The sequence below is a fragment of the Dreissena polymorpha genome, chromosome 10 (genome assembly GCF_020536995.1).
Source record: "Dreissena polymorpha isolate Duluth1 chromosome 10, UMN_Dpol_1.0, whole genome shotgun sequence".
In the NCBI taxonomy this organism is placed as follows: Eukaryota; Metazoa; Mollusca; class Bivalvia; order Myida; family Dreissenidae; genus Dreissena; species Dreissena polymorpha.
The window spans coordinates 81655777-81678314 of NC_068364.1; the positions used below are offsets into that span (position 1 = coordinate 81655777).

Consider the following 22538-nt stretch of genomic DNA (forward strand, 5'->3'; position numbering starts at 1 on the left):
AAGGCCTTCCTTACTTAAAGTTTTAAAGGTATCAGTTTCAACCCTTAGATACTGATTAGGAGCAAACAGCATAAAATAAAACCTGAACAGACTGCAAGTTACTCGCAGGCTGTCTGGTTTTATGCTGTTTGCACATAGCCATATTCATTTTGATTCTGAGTGGGAAAGGGTTTAAAACTCCTCTGTCTTGATGGTATGCATTATGAAAAACACATTTGGAGGGTGGAATCCCAGCTCGGCATGTTCAGAAAAATGAACTGTTTACTTTAAACCACCAACAAACTTTCTGGAAATGTTTGTTGACATTTAATGAATGCCCAATTTGATAACAAGCCGAGGCTTTAGAATGATTGTCCTTGTATACATTGGGAATCTGGGATTCTTATATGCGCACTCTTGACAGTATCTTTAAACAATAATGATGGGCATATTTTTCAGTCAGTGTCCTTGTTGTTATTTTTATCAGTGTATGATTGTCTCCACTGCATTTAAGTCAAAATTTAACTACTCATTTTTTATAAATAGAGGAATAACATGCTTTCAGTGCCGTAAAGAATTCAAATTTTACCTACAAATATTTGTATGCTAAAGCAAACTTATTCCCAAGTTTCCTATATTAAACGTTTCTAAAATGCACGAATTGAACTGGGCTATAATGCACAATCATGTAACAATGCAACAACAACAAAAAAATAATAATTCAAGAGCTTGAAGTAAATGATACCCTTGACCTGGACAGGTTGGAGGCAACAGTGGCAGCGCAGCCACCTCCAAAACGTTACACCTGGACGCGACAGGGCCAAGAGCTACGTCCAGACGAGCGACATCGTATTGTGCGTGAGGCCAACACAATCATCCTGATTATCTCCCCCACTCAACCTCAGGATGAGGGTGAATACATCCTCAGTGTGGAGAATGACCTTGGGGAGGTCACCTGCAGGACAACCTTGACCTTGCCTGGTGGGTTAACAAATACTTTGCAGGTTTAATTTTGGCTTCATATCAAAATTCAGTTTGTCAAAAAAAAAAACACGACCATTTAATAAATTGGAATAAATGACTTTGCTTGTAGTTTATGTGGCAAATCAGTCGTTTTGAACAGATTTGTGAAAGTAAATATTATCTGTATCTTCATCTTTTACTGCATTAGAAACAAATCATCATGTAGTCTTGCAGTTTCCTGTACCTTAAGATGGTTAGAATTACGAATGACTTTTGCCCTCAGTTTTTTTGGGTGTGTGTTTTTATTTTTTGTCAAATACTAGCTTATTAATAAATTACCTATCTATTGTTGAACTTGTTGATTTGAGATAATTGAAATGAGATAATAATGTAATCAATTTTATTGTTATCTTTGCATAATATATATACTATACTCAGTTACTATGTTTAATATAATTTGATAATATGCTTATAAAGGCAAAGAGAAGATCATACAGTTGCCATCGACAACCACTGAGCCAATGACCTTGACCCACACCACGACAACTATCACCAGGGAGGAGCTCATAACGACAAGGACAATCCAACCAGAGCTGGTCCAGCCTCTAGAGCCTGAAATCTACGTTAGAGAACGGGGCATTGCAAGGTAGGTTTACATAGAGTCTGAAATCTATGTTATCGAACGGGGCATTGCAAGGTAGGGTTACATAGAGCCTGTAATCTATGTTAGAGGACGGGGCATCGCAAGGTAGGGTTACATATAGCCTGAAATCTACGTCAGAGAACGAGGCATCACAAGGTAGGGTTACATTGAGCCTGAAATCTCTGTTAGAGAAAAGGGCATCACATAGAGCCTGAAATCTATGTTATCGAACGGGGCATCGCAAGGTAGGGTTACATAGAGCCTGAAATCTATGTTATCGAACGGGACATCGCAAGGTAGGGTTACATTGAGCCTGAAATCTATCTTATAGAATGGGGCATAGCAAGGTAGGGTTACATAGAGCCTAAAATCTACGTCAGAGAACGAGGACATCGCAAGGTAGGGTTACATTGAGTCTGAAATCTACGTCAGAGAACGAGGCATCACAAGGTAGGGTTACATAGAGCCTGAAATCTACGTCAGAGAACGGGGCATCGCAAGGTAGGGTTACATAGAGCCTGAAATCTACGTCAGAGAACGTTGCATCGCAAGGTAGGGTTACATAGAGCCTGAAATCTATGTCACAGAACGAGGCATCGCAAGGTAGGGTTACTTAGAGCCTGAAATCTATGTTAGAGAAAAGGGCATCACAAGGTAGGGTTACATAGAGCCTGAAATCTATGTTATCGAACGGGGTATTGCAAGGTAGGGTTACATAGAGCCTGAAATCTACGTCAGAGAACGAGGCATCACAAGGTAGGGTTACATTGAGCCTGAAATCTATGTTAGAGAAAAGGGCATCACATAGAGCCTGAAATCTATGTTATCGAACGGGGCATCGCAAGGTAGGGTTACATAGAGCCTGAAATCTATGTTATCGAACGGGACATCGCAAGGTAGGGTTACATTGAGCCTGAAATCTATCTTATAGAATGGGGCATAGCAAGGTAGGGTTACATAGAGCCTGAAATCTACGTCAGAGAACGAGGAATCACAAGGTAGGGTTACATAGAGTCTGAAATCTACGTCAGAGAACGAGGCATCACAAGGTAGGGTTACATAGAGCCTGAAATCTATGTCAGAGAACGGGGCATCGCAAGGTAGGGTTACATAGAGCCTGAAATCTACGTCAGAGAACGTTGCATCGCAAGGTAGGGTTACATAGAGCCTGAAATCTACGTCAGAGAACGAGGCATCGCAAGGTAGGGTTACTTAGAGCCTGAAATCTATGTTAGAGAAAAGGGCATCACAAGGTAGGGTTACATAGAGCCTGAAATCTATGTTATCGAACGGGGTATTGCAAGGTAGGGTTACATAGAGCCTGAAATCTATCTTATAGAATGGGGCATAGCAAGGTAGAGTTACATACCAGAATAACTGACATTTAACTGTACACATATGGCAAATGAATAAGTCTAGAGCATTTAACTTTCTTTTGAAATACAAATATTTAGTAAATAAAAACAACATTATGCTGATGGATGAGTAACAAGAAGTTATAATAATTATTGTTGGAACGTACTCTTCAATATGTTTGCAAGTAAATATAAAACAATTATTAGATCTACGTGAGGAATACATTGTCCACAAAAACTACTAAAATCATCAGTTGAGATCCATTCATCATGGAGTGTTTGGGCTGATTATTTATGGATTCTAGGTACATACCTTTATAATCAATTTATACTCTTTGACATTAGTTATATTATCTTCAAAGGTAAACCGTTCTCTGGCCATCGACAACAGATGAGTATAGAAGCTTGACCCATTTTTAAGTTTATTAAAACACATATATTTCTCCTGAAGACTGGAGTGCAAGATCGATGCGTACACTCCCCCACTGGTCACGTGGTTCATTAACGGGATGGAGATCAAGCCCTCCCCTCACTACGAGATGCTGTACGACGATGGGAAGTCTGTCCTGCTGATCATTGAGGTGGGCCCCGAGGACACGGGAGAGTACACGGTGAAGGCCACATCTGACGAGATTGGAGAGGTCGTCAGCAGCACCACTCTCTATGTGCAAGGTGAGGCAAGAGGGTTGTCAAGTGTCGCTGTGGTGTAATGGATAAGGTGCCTGCCTAGCGCGTGGGTGGTCATGGGTTTGATCCTCACAGTGGGACGTTCTTAAGATTCCCTCAAAGACACCAAGTACTGGTTCTAGGCTCAGGAAAGAGACTCGAGAGCGCTTCAATAAGCCTAATGCTTTCAATGCAATCAAGCTAAAATAAATAGGTTTAAACTAAGGGTTGTAAGTAATTTGTTTACCCTTTGCCACTTAGATACATAATTTCACGCATTTGTTGTCCCTTATAAAGTTAATTTTAATTTAATACTTTTCATACTAAATTCAAGTTTTAAAGGCTTCATTTCCAATCCTAAGATACTGATGAGCAGCAAACAGCATAAAACCTGAAAAGACTGCGAGTTACGCGCAGGCTGTTCTGGGTTTATGCTGTTTGCACATATCCATTTTCACTTTGCTTCTAAGTGGGAAATGGTTAACTGGCTTAAAACATGAAATACCAGATGTTGGCTTGTAAGAGTAGGAAATTCTAGTATTGATTGTAACATTGATGATTTGTTGCCAAGAACACCACTCTCTATGTGCAAGGTTGGACCCACGGGTTGCTGAAGTAATTTTAGCAGCACCCTGATAAAAAAAACAAGGCTTTATGCATGTGTGTAAAGTCGCGTCTCAGAATAGCCTGTGCAGTCAGCAGTCAGGGACAACTCTTTCTGCCTAGACTGGATTCCCATTTAGAAGAGACTTCTTTTAAACAAATAATTGCAGACTGCAAAGCTGAATCTGAGACGCACATGCATTAAGCCCTGTTTTCCCAGAGCTGGGCTTATTTTTAAACTTGCTTTAACTGTCCAATACCAGATGTAATAATGTATGTATGTGTGGATTGTAATATTGATGCTTTGTTGTCTAGAGAATCACTCTTTGCGCAAGTTAGGGCCTGACTTAATAGAATTAAATTGTTGCTTTCTTGTTTACAAATGACACTTTTGTAAAGAATGTGCATTAACATACTTTGTATATATTGAAATCCGTGTATTTTTTTTTAAATAAACAGTTTTGTATCCATTTGGGTTTAAAAAAAATGACTCCGGGGGGGGGGGTCACTCTTTCCTGATACATTTTGCCTTTCTAGGCCTTTTTAATGTATGTTTTAGAAATGGAGAAAAATAATAAATGTAAAAGCTTGTTAAGACAAAAAATATATCAAGGAAAAGTGGAACAATTTCTGAGCATATTTTTTTAAAGTCTGTATTGACCATCATACCAATTTTTGTTCTCAGAACCTGCCACAGAGGAGCTTACACTGCCACGTCATCGTGACTCAGTCTCCATTGAGCCATCGCCCTCGGCGAAAATGATGCCGCCTCATTTCATCACTGCCGTCCAGTCCGTACAGGCAGTGGATGGCCAGGAGCTCCGTATGCCATGCAAGGTAACTGGCAAGCCAATGCCGCAGATTTCCTGGTACCACAATGGCAAAAACATCGACCAAGACGAAGAATACGTGATCACGTACAACCCAGAGACTGGCGATATCAGTTTGCTGATTGTGGAAGTTTTCCCTGAAGATGAGGGGGAATATGTTTGCGTTGCCCACAATCCAGCTGGTGATGCAGTTACCAGGGCAACTCTGGTTGTCATGGAAGCTGAGGTCACTGAAGAGGCACCAGAAGGCACTGAAATGCTTGTCGAAGAAACATCCGTGAAGAAAACCACTGAAGTAGTTTCGATGGACATTGAGATTGAAGAAGACCAAGTAAAGCCAAATGTCATTGAACGCCCTAAACCAGTACCTATGGAAGAGACCAGGCCAGAATCCCCAACTCCAGAAGAATTTACACCTTCAACTTCTCAGAAAGTTGAGATTGTACCAGATTTGAGACTTGAAGTTCATGAGGTTGTTGTTCAGCCAAAGACAAAAGAAACGGTCAAAATTACACTTAAAACTGATAAAGCATATGAAGTTACTGAAGAAGAACTTAAGCCTGAATTGATTGAAAGACCAAAACCTGTTCCTCTTGAGGAGACAAGGGGAAGGTCTCCGTCACCTCAACTGTTCGACACAGTTGATGCTGAGATAACTGTTGAAATCCCAGAAGAGAAAGTACAAGCACCAGAGGCTGAAGAGGAGGTTCTTGAACAAACTGTTAAACCAAAGAAATTGGATAGGCCTTTGCCAAAACCAATTGTAGCTGAAAAACCAGCAAGAGCAGAGTCTCCTGTGTATGAAGAGATTGCTGAAGCTCCAATATATGAAGAAATACCTGAAAGACCACCAAAGCCAGCAGAAGAAGAGATTCTTGAAGCTTCTGTAAAAGCAAAGAAAGTTGAAAGACCAAAACCAAAACCTTTGACTGAAGAAAAACCGGTAGAACCAGACTTTGAAGAGGAAGTTACAGTTTTGAAAGAACATCCAAAGGAAACTGGTCCTGCTGTTGATGAGGAGACTCTTATCCCAGATAATGTTACAAAGAAAGTAGTAATACCTGAATTGAAACCACGTGACGAATCGGTTGACAAAAAATCCACCAGAGATGGTGAGGAAGCACCGCCAAGGAAGGAAGATATTCATGTGGAAGACATTTATCAGACTATTGACGAAGCAGACTCAGTTGAAGAAATTGCCCCTGAGTTTGTAGAGATGCTGCAACCACAGATGGTCAAAGATGGGGACAGAGTAGTGCTGAAATGCAGAGTGATCGGAGTACCAACACCGTCGGTAACATGGTACAAAGAAGGACAGGAGGTGATGCCAAGTTCTGACTACCAAACAGGCATGGATGCTAGTACTGGTATTTGTGTACTGGAGATTCCAGAAGTGTTCCCTGAGGATGCTGGCGAGTATGCTTGCAGAGCCGTGAACCCGTTTGGAGAATCAGTCACAACAGCCAATCTTCTTGTTGAATGTAAGTTTTTGTAAATCATGTCAGTACATTTTTTTTTTAAACTGTAGTGGATATTTTTCAACGTCCACTTATTTTGTTTATAAATATGACCATCAATTACATAATCAGTTATGATTGGTACATTTTTGGTGTGGAAATGGTAAAGTCTTATATACCAAGGGTTAATAGGCTATTCTAGTTGTTTTAGTCATACATGAAACTAAAAACCGTTAAAATAAAAAAATAGTAAAATCAAATTAATTTTATGTTTTTAAGTGGCAGCTGATAAACCAATATACCAAGGATAAATAGGCAAGTTAGCGAGTCTGTTTTCGGAGAAAACCAGAGGTTTTGTCATAGCCTTCTCATCGTCCGCCGTCCGGCTTCGTGCTAAAACCTTTACATTGGCTCTAAAATCAATGTGCTTCAACCTTTTTTGGGTCCCTAGGTCATAGGTCAAGGTCACTGTGACCTTTAAAAAAAGCAGCCGAGCGGTGCTCTTGTTTTATTTTTATTAGTCAAACATATTAAATATGTTAAAATAAAAAGGAACATAAAATTGAATGCATGTGTATTAGTGGCAGCTGATGAGCCCTCTGAGATTTCCACGACCTCCACGGAGGCCACAACGATTGTAGAGCAGGAGGTGACTGAGGATGTACCCAGGGATGAAAGCCCAATGGAAGAGGAGGCACCTGCTCAGGTAATTTATTAATAAATTGAGCCCATTTCTGGGGAAACTGGACTTAATGCATGTGTGTAAAGTTTTGTCCCAGATAAGCCACTGCAGTGTGCATAGGCTTATCAGAGACGACAATTTCCGCCTAGACTTGATTATCGTTATGAAGGGTTGCTTTTACATTAAATTTTTTGTAAAAGCATATAGTGTAGTCATGATAAGCTTGTATGGACTGCACATGCTAATCAGGGATTACACATTACGCACCATCATTAAGCCCAGTTTTCCCAGAAAGGGGCTTAAGTGATAGATAGTAGTGTGATATATTTACTGGATAGAGAGGCAGTTAATATTTTCCCTTGAGCTCACTTGAAAATCAATTATCATCTTCTTTTCCTGTGATGATAAAAGTGCCATCACACAACTGTTTTGCAACAGAAAACACACACCAAGAAAAATGTGTTTTTCTGTTAGTTACTTTTATTTTTGTATCACTAGTTTTTGTAATATTATATGTTCAAGCATTAAGAAAGAGCTTCTTCTAATTTTCTTTTTTATGCCCCCAGATCGAATGATCAGGGAGTATATTGTTTTTGGACTGTCTGTCTGTTTGTCTGTATGTCTGTCTGTCTGTCTGTCATTGTATGTGTGTGTCTGTCCCAAAACTTTAACCTTGCAAATAAAAAGAAAACTATTGGATCTATGTTCTTTAAACTTCACATGCATGCATGCATCTCATTGAGATCTACACTCAAACATGGTTTGAGGTCCCTAGGTCAAAGGTCAAGGTCACTATAACCTTTACATTCAAAATATAACCTTGTTTCTAAAATGTACATTAATGTGCTTATCTTATTTGAATATATTATTGCTTTTAAATATAAATTACGTTTATTTATGACATTTAACATGTGAAATACAAAATATAATTATTAAAATTATTATGCCAACAGGGTGTGGTATTGGAAGTCCCTCTAGATGAGGCACCAACCGAGGTTATGCCGCGACAGAAACACGAGGTTCCTATGGAGACAACCCCACGTGAAGAAAGGCCAGTGCAGCAACAGGCCCCGACCTTTGTACGACCCCTGGTGTCCGATATGGAACTGCCAGAGGGGGGCGTTGCCAAGTAAGTTTAAAATGTTTGGCTTTCATTCTCAGGAATTTTTGTTTTCTTGTTTTTTTTAGGGAAGGGGGGGGTATGTTAGGAGTAAATGTAAGCTTAAGTTGTCTTGTTATCATACATCAGTCATTCATATTTGATCTTTGTTTATAATCAGCTACCCAGAAATAAGACTGATCTTTTGCCTATGTTAACAGTCAACAGTAAGTGTTGGCTAATAATTGTAATAATTCAATATACTGTGTATATCCTTAATTGTCCCCTACCGGTGAAACCGGAGGGGACTTATGGTTTGCGCTCTGTGTGTCCGTCAGTATGTCAGTCAGTCAGTCAGTCAGTCAGTCAGTCAGTCAGTCAGTCAGTCAGTCAGTCAGTCAGTCAGTCAGTCTGTCACACTTTGCTGGATCCTGTGATAACTTTAAAAGTTCTGAAACATTTTTCATGCACGTCATTTCATTGTGTTCCTACGTCAAAAATTCTGGTTGCTATGGCAACAAATATATACAAAAAATAATAAAGAATTCTGACAATGGTGTAGTTTCATCGGTAGGGGACCATATTGCTTGACAATAGTCTTGTTAACTTCTCTACTAACCATTCGTTCACACTTACTGGGTATGATTGGATGATTGGTATTGTGTGACCTCAAGATTTAAGCATCATTTTGAACCTTTTCCTGCTCAGACACAAAGTGAAAATTTGTTAATGCAGTTTGCTGCTTATCAGGACTTAAAGGTTTGAAATTAAGCCTTTAAAACTTGAATCTAGTAAGAAAGGTCTTTAATTTCATTTGATTTTGTAAAAGACTAAAATGCAACAAAATGCTTATCTGAGATGTAAAGGATTAAGTGTTTCAAAAGATGATGTCCATTTTTCAGGTTTGTGGTCGAGGTTGCCGGGGAACCGTTGCCCACGGTAACCTGGTATTTCAATGATTCAGCCATTGAGCCAAGCCCAAGAGTTCAGATAATATTCAGTGACCGTCAGTGCACACTGCTGATTTTCAACACTGTGCCTGAAGACTCTGGGACTTACATGGTTGAAGCAAGAAATGATGTTGGTGCAAAGACATGCAGATCAACTTTACATATTACTCGTAAGTTAATAAATCGGTTTTGTATCATTCTTTTAGAAATAATTTTTGATTTCATGTAATACAATATTGATATTGTATTATTTGTAATTTAAATAATTTGAATTAGCCTATAAACACTAATATTTTTATGCAACATGTTTTGAAAATAAGTGCAATTTGTTCTGATTAACATGTACAAGTCAAGTTTTGTATGAATTTGTTTCTTAATCACTGATAATTTAACTAGTATTATGTAACATTTTAGACTTATTCTATAAAGTTCTTTTTTCAATAATTGATAAGTGAACATTTCTGTTGGACCAGATTATTTTGCATTTCAAAATGTGTGCACTTTTTAAGCTTTATGTTATTTACTTGGTTCCCAGCTCACAAGACCATGGACTTTGAACTAGTACCAGAGCAGGGAGACAGGTCAAGCTTTTTGTACACAGACGAGGAAGAGGACACCAGCGTCAAGCGCCCAGTCTTTGAATCTGATTATGCCTTCACTTCTGAGGATGAAATCCCTGAAGACCAACTCATTGCTCCAGAATTCACCCAACTGCTCCAGCCAAAGACTGTCCAGGACGGTCAGAGGGTTGAGATGGTTGTGCGTTTCCACGGGCGGGCCGTCTCCACGGATACGCTGGTTCCATAACGGTCAGGAGGTGCTGAGAACCACTGACTTTGAGATCATCATTGACTACAACACAGGAACCAGTGTGCTGATCATTGTTGAGGTTTTTCCTGAAGACGAGGGTGAATACACCTGTGTCGCCTCCAACAAACTCGGGGAGACAATAACAACATGTCTCCTCACAATTATCAGTAAGTGATTCCCACATGTGGTAAAGTTCTATTGTTTCAATTTATATAATTTATAAATGGAATGTTATTTTGCTCCTTATGAAAATATTGGATAAACTGCTTTTATTCATTTGTATAACATACTATATAAAAGAATTTCATTGTTTCAAAACTTGTGAAAAACAAATTTTGCATCTAGATATAAATAAAAATGTTTATGTCTACATATGCCCTTTTTTTGAAGATGTTCAGATAAAAAATAAATGAAATCAATGACCTGACTAATAACATAAAAAAAATCATAAAGTTGATAAGTAAAATGTGTCAGAAAATTCGTTACAAAGTTATGTTACGGCAATTTTTCCTGGCAATGTATGATTTCCATCCATACAAATGCCATCTACTCAACACATGTTGTACATAAGTATTTCATATATTTTCAGGTCCAGATGAGGAAGTGCCAGTCTCTGAGACCCACAAAGAGACTATCGAAGTCCAGCATACAAAGCCGGAAACCAAGGAGATCCCAGAGACTACGCGAGTCACGAAAACGATCCACATTGAAGACCAACAACCAGAGGACGATGAGTCCATGGTTGTTCCTGAGGGGACCACTCACACAGAGGCCATTAGGATTGACAAACCAAAGCAAACTGTTGTCTTCCCTGAAGATCAGACTTACACGGAGCTTGTTCAGGTCACTCCGTTGGCCCCTGGGCCTAAAAAGAAGAGCCCCAGCATAGAGATCAGGGTTGGTGTTCCAATGACTGTACCTTCTACTACTGCTCAGCGCGTTACTGAGACCACCACATACACCACCATAACAAGCCAGATTCAGGTAGTTAGTGTTTTTAGCTTGACTATTTTATATGAAATATATATAGTGGAGCTATCCTACTCACCCAGGCGTCGGCGTTGGCGTTAGCGTCTGCGTGCAAATGTTTAAGTTTTCGTACTACCCCAAATATTTTCATTCTCCATTGACATATTGCTTTTATATTTTGCATACTTGTTTACCAACATCATCCCAACCTATAAACAAGAGCAGACAACTCTATCAAGCATTTTGTCATAATTATTGCCCCTTTTATACTTAGAATATGCATATTATTGATAAATCTATGTTAAAGTTTGTGTACTACCCCAAATTTTTCCTATATCCTTTGACATATTGCTTTTATATGTTGCATACTTGTTTAGCAACATGACCCCATTCTATAAACAAGAGCAGACCACTGTATCAAGCATTTTGACATAATTATGGCCCCTTTTACACTTAGATAATTGAACATTTTGCTTAAATTGCCATAACTTCTTTATTTATGATCACATTTTATTATTACTTTGACAAAACAACACTTACCTGAATATCACAATGGATTCTACCCAAACAATACCCCATGCCCCTACCAGAATCCCTCCCCCCCCCCAACCTCACCCCCCCCCAATTTTTTTTTTTTTAAACATCATCTTATAAATTACCACACCCCACATTATACCCCCTCTCACCCCCCACCCACCCTACCCCCCCACCCCCCATTTTTTTTAAACATCATCTAATAAATTACCACATCCCACATTATAACCCCCTCTCATTCCCCCTACGCCCCCCCCCCCCTACTCCCCCCCCCCCCCCCCAATTTTTATTTTTATTTTTGAAAGATCGTCTAATAAATTATTAAATATGAACACTTTCCCCATGATGGCTTACGTTATACTGTCAAGCACTCGAATAGTCGAGCGCACTGTACTCTGAGAGCTCTTGTTTTTTCTATATATTAATTAATATTAAATTTAAATGATTGATTATACTTTATGCTTTGCCTCAACGGAGTCTTTACCTGAGCTGATTTAAAATGGTTTATTGTTAATCAGATTGGTGAAAGTTGTAAGTATTTATGCTGACATAGATATTTTTAACAGTTTTTGGCATAAAACAACAGTCAGAACTATGAGCTCACTCAGTTTTTAACATCAGATTTTCATTGTTAGTTATTTGATCACTTAACTGAACCTCACTTAACCTTAATTAATTCTTTATAAAAAATATAATTGATAAAAAAGAACAGTCAGCTATTGTTTTAGGAGCAGCCAGAGGAGATTCCTGAAATCCGTGAAGGCAAAGAGACAAGAAGGACTACCATCATATTTGATCAGCCAGGGACGCAGCAAACTGTAGCTGTTGAGGTAGTGTTTTAAAATACACTCTTAACAGGTTGTGCTGCAGTTGGACCAAACTTTTTCCTGGTGTTTGGCACTTTTGAGCACAAAGCTCTTATGTTGAGCTATTGTGGTGGGTTGCTTGCTGGAGACTGTCACTGTCAATGATGTGTCATAAGTATATCTGTCTGTCCATCAGTCCATCTGTCTATCTGTTTGTCAGTTCGTGGAAACATTGGTATCTTAAAGCGTTCCACAGTTTTCAACATTAAACATTCAAGCTTGCAGGTATTGGCATTCTTGTGCAATTGTTATCATCCTTCATTAACAATAACAAAAGATTTGCCACTTTCTCAACTGAGTCAATCATGATTGCTAACATTTGCGGCATCAGGGGAATTAATTACTTGTCCTTATTGTGAATAAATTTAGTTTACAGTTTGGAATGACACATGGATCCTTTTTGGTCTTGGGAAATACATCTTAGAATTGCTGTGAAAAAATGGGGCTCAATGCATGTGTGTAAAGCGTCACTCTGATAAGCCTGTGCAGTGTGCACAGGCTAACCAGGGACGACTGTTTTCGCTTTTATGGAGTTTTTCATTTACAGGAAGTCGCACTAAATTAACAGCCAGTCTAGCCATAAAGTGTCGTCCCTAATTAGCCTGTGCAGGCTCATTTGGGAAGACACTTTATTTTAACCCCATTTTGCCTGATTGCTGCTGCATATTTCCTTTTTGTTTGTGTTTTAACCACATGAGTATGCAACTTTGTTTTGTTTTTAATGTATGATTTTTTTACACAGGTCCCTGAGAAGCCAGTGCCAACTGATGTTATCTCAGCAACAGAAACAGTAAAAACCACAGTTACCAAGCAACTGAGAATCAGGGAACTCGACCAGAATGAAGAAATCCCAGAGTCACACACTGAAACTATTGAAATTCTTCAACAGCCACAGCCTCAAGAAGTAGAAATGTTAGTTAAGGTTCCAACGAAACTTACTAAGGAAACAACCTTCATAACCATGGCAACTGAGGAGCAACCTCAACCCCAAAGGATAGAAGTTGAGATTCAGGAATCCATCACAACAAAGATGCCTATGAAACAGACTGAAATTGTAATCCCCAAAACCAAAACAAGCATTACTGAAATAGAGCTTGTTGCTCCACAGGCTCCGGTGGAAACAACAAGACCTACCGATGAGCATGTTGAAGAGGTGAGGCAAACTATCGAGGTACCTGCGCAAATGAAACCAACAGAATCTGCCAAGAAGGAGATGCCCGATGAAACAAAACCAAATGAAAAGGAGAAAATTGAGATTGAAGTCAAGCCTCAGGCTAAACAAGAAATTATGTTTGAAGTTTCCACTACTCAAACCCAACCAGAAGAAGCTGTTCCAATTGAATCTCAAGCTTCTGCACCAAGCCAAGCCCTAACAGTTGAAGAACGCGAGACAATTACTGTTAAGCCTTCTCCTGAAATGGAAACTAGGGCACCTGAAGATGAAATAAAAATATCAGAAAGGGATACAATTGAAATTGTGAGAATACCATCTGAGGAGCAAACGTTTGTGGTGGATATTGACATTGCAGATAGAGCTCCAGTTGTTTCTGAAACTGTTCAGATTGATACAGTGACAAGGGAGACTACTTATGAGCAAGTTGTTCCTGAAGTAACTGACATCCATAAAGAAGAGATAACTCTTAATGTGACAGGTAAACCACTGGAAGAGGTTCAGCTAACATTTGATATTCAGTCTGTTGAGAAACAAGTTCCGCAAACAGAAGAAGTCAGAGAGACTGAAACTGTTGTTGAAATGGTGACTGAAACTATTTCATTACCTGAACTTGAGGAAACACAGACAACACATTTGCCTGTTGATACTGAAGAGAAACATATGGAAGGTGTTAAATTTACTATTGACCTGCAAGAAATGGAAACAACTGAAACAGAAGAAGTCAAGTTAACTGAGGAAACTGAGACTACCTTTAGGACAAGTGTTGAAATTCCTTCAGTTACAGAAACAACAATGGAAGAAGTTAGCCTGGAGTTTGAAGAACAGCCGTCTGAGGTTACAATGGTGATTCAAATGCCACAAGAAAAGGAAAATATAGTCACTGAGGAAACCACTGCTTTTGAAATAACAACAGTTACTGAAGAACTTCAACAAGAAGTGCCAGAAATTGAACAAAAATATAAGGATGAGATAAATATTGTGACTGATGAAAGACCACTTGAAGCTGTCCAGTTTGATATTGAAATTAGTGATCTAGAAGTACCTGTAAGTACAAAGGTTACTCATTTTGATATTACAACAGAAACTGTAACCAAAACAGTTGAAGTACCAACTATTGAAGAGACACATAAGGAAGAGATAACATTTGATGTGCAAAGAAAACCAAACCTGGTTGAAATGGAAATTGAAGTACCAACATCAGACATAACTGAGGTTGTTACAGTTACTATAGTAGAGAAAACTTTTGAGTTACCCACTGAGGAAACCCCTGAATCACACAAGGAAGAGGTTACTCTTGATATTCAAAAGAAACCAGAAACTGTCCAGTTAGACATCGAGGTACCAACATCAAAAATAACCACAGACACAGTTGTGACATCAGTTAATGAAACCATTGAACTCCGTACCCAAGAGGACACATACACAGAAGAAGTAACGTTTGATATCAAACGTAAGCCAGAACAAGTAGAGATGCAAGTTGAAGTTCAAACACCTGAAGTGGCAAGCGAAACTGTAACAATGACAACCACACATGAGACATTTGTTTTACCAGAGGAAGACGTGCCTAAAACACACAAAGGTGAGATTCAGTTCAATATAACACGAAAACCAGATGTGGTACAGATGGACGTTGAGGTTCCAACTTCTGAAATTACCACTGAATCAGTGACTGTCACTTCAGTAGAAGAAACATTTGAGTTACCCACTGACGAGACCCCTGAAACACACAAGGAAGAGGTTATTCTTGATATTCAAAGTAGACCCGACACAGTCCAGATGGAAATCGATGTACCAACATCAGAAATAACCACAGAGACAGTTGTGACATCGGTTCAGGAAACAATTGAACTTCCTACTGAAGAAGAAACATACACAGAACAGGTAACTTTTGATATCAAACGTAAGCCAGAACCAGTAGAGATGCAAATTGAAGTGTCAACACCTGATGTGACAAGTAAAACTGTAACAGTGACCACCACACAGGAGACATTTGTTTTACCAGAGGAAGACGTGCCTAAAACACACAAAGGTGAGATTCAGTTCAATATAACACGAAAACCAGATGTGGTACAGATGGATTTTGAGGTACCAACTTCTGAAATTACTACCGAATCAGTTACTGTTACTTCAGTAGAAGAAACATTTGAGTTACCTACAGAAGAAACCCCTGAATCACACAAGGAAGAAGTAACGTTTAATCTTAAAACAAGACCCGACACAGTCCGGATGGAAATTGATGTTCCAACATCAGAAATAACCACAGAGACAGTTGTGACATCAGTTCGGGAAACAATTGAACTTCCTACTGAAGAAGAAACTTACACAGATGAGGTAACTTTTGATATCAAACATAAGCCAGAACCAGTAGAGATGCAAATTGAAGTGCCAACACCTGATGTGACAAGTAAAACTGTAACAGTGACCTCCACGCAGGAGACATTTGTTTTACCAGATGAAGACGTGCCTAAAACACACAAAGGTGAGATTCAGTTCAATATAACAAGAAGACCAGACGTGGTACAGATGGACTTTGAGGTACCAACTTCTGAAATTACCACCGAATCAGTGACTGTTACTTCAGTAGAAGAAACATTTGAGTTACCTACAGAAGAAATCCCTGAATCACACAAGGAAGAAGTAACGTTTAATCTTAAAACTAGACCCGACACAGTCCGGATGGAAATCGATGTTCCAACATCAGAAATAACCACAGAGACAGTTGTGACATCAGTTCGGGAAACAATGGAACTTCCTACTGTAGAAGAAACTTACACAGATGAGGTAACTTTTGATATCAAACGTAAGCCAGAACCAGTAGAGATGCAAATTGAAGTGCCAACATCTGATGTGACAAGTAAAACTGTAACAGTGACCTCCACACAGGAGACATTTGTTTTACCCGAGAAAGACGTGCCTAAAACACAGAAAGGTGAGATTCAGTTCAATATAACAAGAAGACCAGACGTGGTACAGATGGACTTTGAGGTACCAACTTCTGAAATTATCACTGAAAAAGTGACTGTTACTTCAGTAGAAGAAACATTTGAGTTACCAACAGAAGAAAGCCCTGAAAAACACAAGGAAGAAGTCACCCTTGATATTAAAAAGAAACCACAAACTGTTCAGATGGAAATTGAGGTACCAACAGCAGAAATAACCACAGAGACAGTTGTGACAACAGTCCATGAAACGATTGAACTTCCTGCCGAACAAACTTTTGACACACACACAGAAGAGATGACTTTGGATATTAAACGCAAACCAGAACCAGTAGAGATGAAGATCGAAGTTCCTACTTCCGAAGTAACATCAGAAACTGTTACAATAACATCAGTTCAAGAAACACTTGAAATCCCTACTGAAGAAATGTCAGAAAAGGAATCACACAAGGAAGAAATTCTACTAGATATAAAAGGTAAACCACAACAGATGCCTGAATTGAAACTTAAGGTTTCTATTGAATCTGATGGCGTGGAAAAAAGCCCAAAAGAAGAGAAAGAAAGCCCCAAGGAGAGAAGCCCAAAACAAGAAAGTCCTCTTCAAGCTCCAACAACTGAGGAAATATTCCAAACATTTGAATCTGTGGAAGAAGGAGCCCCAGAGTTTACATGGGGCTTGACATCTCTGAAAGTAATGGATGGAGAGGAAGCAAGGTTTATGTGCGAGGTGAAAGCTGACATTACTCCAGAGATTGCATGGTTCCATGATGGGAAGCCGATATCTGAGAATCAAGACTTCCAGTAAGAAAATAATTACATACAATGAATTTTATTTCATATTGCACATATTGTATAGTGATGCATATCATACTTGATGCAAAATAAGTACATATTGTGTATAAAGGTCATCTTAAACTAAAACATTTGAGAATTTGCTCAACCATCATAAACAGATTCTTAATGTTGTGTTGTTTTTTGTAGGGCTAAAAATTATAAATTGTTCTCTTGTTTTAGAATCTCCTTTGCACCAGAGACAGGTAAATGCACCCTTCTGATTGTGGAGGTATTCCCCCAAGATGCTGGTGAATATTGCTGTGTTGCCATCAATAAATTAGGAAAGTGCATCTCAAGAGCCACACTTGAAGTTGAATGTAAGTAGGACAAGAATTTGATTAATGTTGCATAATATTTTTTTTAAATGGTCAGGAAAATAGATAAAATTGATGTTTATCAGATTGCGTTTCAGTATTAAAATAAAAACAAGTTGACAAAAAAAGCTTTAAATGCATTGCAGCCTTTTAATGCAGATTTAAAAAATGATAAAGGCTATATTGTATTGAGCCTTTGCCATGTTAATTAGTTCTACATGTATTTTGTAAGTAACTTGTCATGTGCATACATTTTTAATTAATGAAATTCATATCTTATTTTTGTGAAAAGCATACAGTTAATAAGTTATTTGACGTTCTTTTTCCCAAACGCTTGTTTTGATCATGACCCTGTATTTGAAGCTTATGAATATGTGGCCGATACTGAGGAAGCCTCTGATTCAGTCCACTCATCAATGGATACAATGTCACCGCGAAGAATGCCTGACTCGGACACTGAAATGTCTGAGGCTAGGCGTCATTTGCTGGACGAAATGCAAGATATGCAGGATCGCATACATGCTGTTTTTTCTGGTATTTACCTTTAATTTATGACAATTGATACATATAGATTTAATAATCTAACTGATGCTTCTATTATGACGATTATTTGTATTAAATTCTGATGACAATTTTGATGATTTCTTAAAATAATATTTAGTATCAATTTTAGAAAGTATTTTTGTGAATCAAAATGCTTTTTATTGCCCCCTTCCGGTTTCACCAGAGGTGACTTATGGTTTGCGCTCTGTCAGTCAGTCTGTCTGTCAGTCTGTCCGTCACACTTTTCTGGATCCTGCGATAACTTTACAAGTTCTTAATGTTTTTTCATGAAACTTGAAACATGGATAGATGGCAATATGGACATTATGCACGTCATTTCATTTTGTTCCTCCTACGTCAAAAATTCTGGTTGCTATGGCAACAAATAGACTAGAAATACTACTGAAATGGTGGTTTTCTGGATCCTGCGATAACTTTAAAAGTTCTTCACATTTTTTCATGAAACTTGAAACATGGATAGATTGCAATATGGACATTAATACACGTCATTTCATTATGTTCCTACGTCAAAAATTCTGGTTGCTATGGCAACAAATATATTAAAAAAAATCAGACAATGGTTGAATTTCTGACAATGGTGGAGCCGGTAGGGGACCATATTGCTTGGCAGTCTCTTGTTATTCTGCACTTTTGATTTATATTAAATAGTTGTACCATTAATTTTTCAAATCAATATCGATCTTGTCAGATGTGCATTGATTTCTATCTGGGCTTGTAACAAAGTGTTAAATATATAGTCATTAAAATGCCCCCGGATCGAATGATCGGGGATATATTGTTTTTGGCCTGTCTGTCTGTCTTTCTTTCATTGTATGTGTCTGTCATTGTATGTGTCACAAAACTTTAACCTTGGTCATAACTTTTGCAATATTGATGATAGCAACTTGAAATTTGGCATGCATGTGTTTCTCATTGAGCTGCACATTTTGATTGGTGAAAGGTCAAGGTCATCCTTCAAGGTAAAAGGTCAAAATTAAAATCAAACTGGTGCATTAGGGGGCAATGTGTTTCTGACAAACACATCTCTTGTTTATTAATATTTTTAAATGCTGTGTAGGTGTTCGAGATGAAATCGAAGCTGACTTAAAAGAATCTGAACAAAGAAGGGAAGAAATTATGAGCACAAGCCTTCATGAAGACCATCTGGTGGAAGACATTTCAGATCTTTCTGAAGAACAGCCAGAGGAAGCTCATTTAGATGAAGGAGATCTTATTGAAGAGACAACCGTACAGCTTTATCCTGAGTCAAAGACCGACGAAACAGTTCAAGCAACCCAAGAAGAAAGTTTCTCTGAACTAAAACCTGTGCAAGAGGATAGTGTACAACCTTTGTCGGAAGTATATGAAGTCCAGATTCCAGTTAAAGCACCTCAACCTGAAACAAACATCGATTTAATGTCAGAAGAAAAAACCATTGATGACCAACCTGATGAAATTGAAATTGTTGAAACAACAAAAGAAACAATCACTGAAACAGAAATTGTTTTGGACGTGGAAAGGCCACTTGAGAAGCAGCCAGAGTCCTATAAAGTTGAAATAGTATCAGAAGCAAGGGACTCACCTGACGTTATAAACATTTCTGAAACAACAACAGAAAAGACAACTGTGACAGAGGTTATATCTGATGCACCAGTGCAAGCTGTCAAACAACCAGTAGAGTTTGAAGTTGAAATTTTATCAGAAACTCCTGACCAAAGTGAAGCTATACACGTATTGGAAGTTTCCACAGAAACAGTTGAAACAACTGAGGTTGCTACAGATGTTGAAGAGTCAGATAAAAAGGAACCTGAAGAATTTAAAGTTGATTCTGTTAAAGAATACCATGACATTTCTGAAGTAATGGAGATATTAGAGACACCATCTGAAAAAACAGAATCAAAAGAAATTGTTGTTGTTATTGAAAAGCCAGTTGAAAAACTTGAAAAAGAGTTTAAGGTTGACATATTGACTGACCATGAAGAAAAACCTGAACTTACAGATGTTTCTGAGACCCCATCTGAGCAAACAACAATTACTGAAATTTCGCAGGACTATACATTGCCAGAGAAAGCTCTTCAGGAATCAAATGTGAAATCTCAATCTGAAGATATTAAGAAACCTGATGTCACTGATATATCTGAGACACTATTGGAGGAAACCAGTGTTTCTGATGTTGGTTGTGAAGCCCAAACACCACAAAAGGCAGAAAAAGAAGAATTTAACGTAATCCTCCTGTCTGATGACAACCAGGAAAAACCTGAGGTATCAGATGTTTCAGAACTACCAACTGAGAATGTTTCACCGACAGAAATAAGTACAGAGGTTGCTGAATCACAATTGGTATTGAGGGTGGAAATGAAAACTGATGCTGTTACAGACGATATTGAAAAGCCAGAAGTAAGTGAAGTTTCTCCTGTAAACTCTGAAATTGCAGAAACGAGAGCTATTGAGGAGATTTCAGCAGCACAGCCTAATAAAGTGCCAACATTGTCTAAAACCAATATAGTTGAAGACATACCAGAAACAATTGATGTGTCTGAAGTGGCTGTAGAATCTCCACAGGAGGTACATATCTCTGAATTGCAACCGGTAAGTTCTACTGTGTATGAATCTTTGCCAGTAAACTATAAAACAGATGTTGTCGAAGAGAAAAGAAGTAGTCTGGAAGTAACAGAAGTCAAACCAAGTTCTCCAGAAGAGGCCCAGACTACTTATATTCAAAAAGAAGACGTTTTGGTACATGAAATAAAACCGGAAGAATACAAAACTGGTGTTGTTGAAGATGATGTTTCATTATCAGGCATCACGGATGTTCCTGAAGATAAACCAGAACAAGGAAGTGTGTCAGATGTTCTAACAGAAACAGTAATTGCAAAACCTGAAATTGTTGAAGAACTTGAGGTTGAAGATAGAGAAATTGTTAAGGAATCATTTAAAGAAGAGATTTCTGTTGAGAAGGCACCTAAACCCAAAGATGAAACATTTAAGTCTGCAATTGAAGTGACTAAGGAGCCAGATCATGACTTTATCACGGTGACGTTTGGTATGCATGCGGGAGAAGATGAAGAGGAAGTAGAGCACGAAATCCTTGAAGAAACTGGAGAAATCTCCATACCAGTAACTGAACTGGAAAGACCAGTCTTCATTCTCCCTCTTAAGGATGAGACATTGGTCGAAGGCCAAGATCTTCGGATGGAAGCCCACGTTCGTGCAAACCCTGCACCAACAGTGCAGTGGTTTGTAGATGATGAAGAACTTACTCCTTCTGATGATATACAGATTATCTACGAGGAAGGTCGATGTCTTCTTTGCATACGGGAGGTTTTCATTGACGATGAAGGAGAATATTGGGTAGAAGCAACCAATGAATATGGAACAGCCACAACATCATCTTACGTGACCATTCTTCGTAAGTACTTTGCTAGAAACAAAACTAGAAATTCTGTTTTTGTTCAGCGTACACTTGGCATATTGAAATAACAGATGAAATGTTCTCGGTATTAGAATTGATCAACTAAAAATAAAATAAATATTGAAGCATCTGGACATATATATCCAAATAAACTCACACAAGTATAAAAGGAATACATGATAGGGAGTGCATTTTAATATAATGCAAGTAATAAACATGTTAAAAATATTTACACAAACATTGCATATTATTTCATTTCAATTGTAATTATTTTGTAAATGACTAATACTATTAAATGTCTTAATGATTATTTTCTCAATTTGTTGGGAGTACCCTTTAACAGATTTATAATCATGTTTCGTTTTGGAAATTGTCGAGAGAAATATTATATACACTTAATTTGTACATGGATTCCATTGTGATTGTTTGGTAAAATGCGTTCAATGCAATTAACAGAATTTCTTGTTTTCTTTTCGTTTGGTGCACGTTTCATTAAGATTTCATGTTTATTGTTAAAGTTTAAATTATTGAAAACAGATTACTTTGATTGACATTTGAATGGTAATTTAATATTTTAGATACTATTTATTAGTCTTATAAATTAGTTGTAATGTATTTATCTTCAGGTATGCATCAATATAACACTATTTTAAACCCATATAAACAGTGCACCACCTTGCATGAAACGTATAAACTACAATTCTGTTATCACTCATGTATCAGCCGCTTTGTTTTGTTTATATATTATACCCGTTTGTCCTATATACACATAGCGCATTCTTGTCTGTAACTGTATGTGAAAAGTTGTTTTGAACCACGTGACAAACGCTCAGTCTTGTTTAATTCCATCCAATGTTTAAAGGACGTGTACTGTTGGAAAAAAGTGTTTGCTTCTGAGTTTGAAATTCTGTGCCTT

General features: G+C 38.1%; 1 protein-coding gene across 1 annotated transcript in view; it reads left to right on the forward strand.

Moving 5' to 3' along the window:
- The window catches only part of LOC127849279 (titin-like), a 215281-nt gene that overhangs the window by 139940 nt on the left and 52803 nt on the right, over window positions 1-22538 (forward strand). The window contains 15 exon segments of the mRNA XM_052381996.1: window positions 740-960; window positions 1420-1588; window positions 3392-3612; window positions 4895-6520; window positions 7078-7202; window positions 8132-8307; window positions 9180-9397; window positions 9763-9948; window positions 9950-10204; window positions 10627-11021; window positions 12269-12370; window positions 13149-17320; window positions 17534-17670; window positions 18031-18201; window positions 19289-21619. Of these exon segments, the coding sequence (XP_052237956.1) occupies window positions 740-960; window positions 1420-1588; window positions 3392-3612; window positions 4895-6520; window positions 7078-7202; window positions 8132-8307; window positions 9180-9397; window positions 9763-9948; window positions 9950-10204; window positions 10627-11021; window positions 12269-12370; window positions 13149-17320; window positions 17534-17670; window positions 18031-18201; window positions 19289-21619 (10505 nt within the window).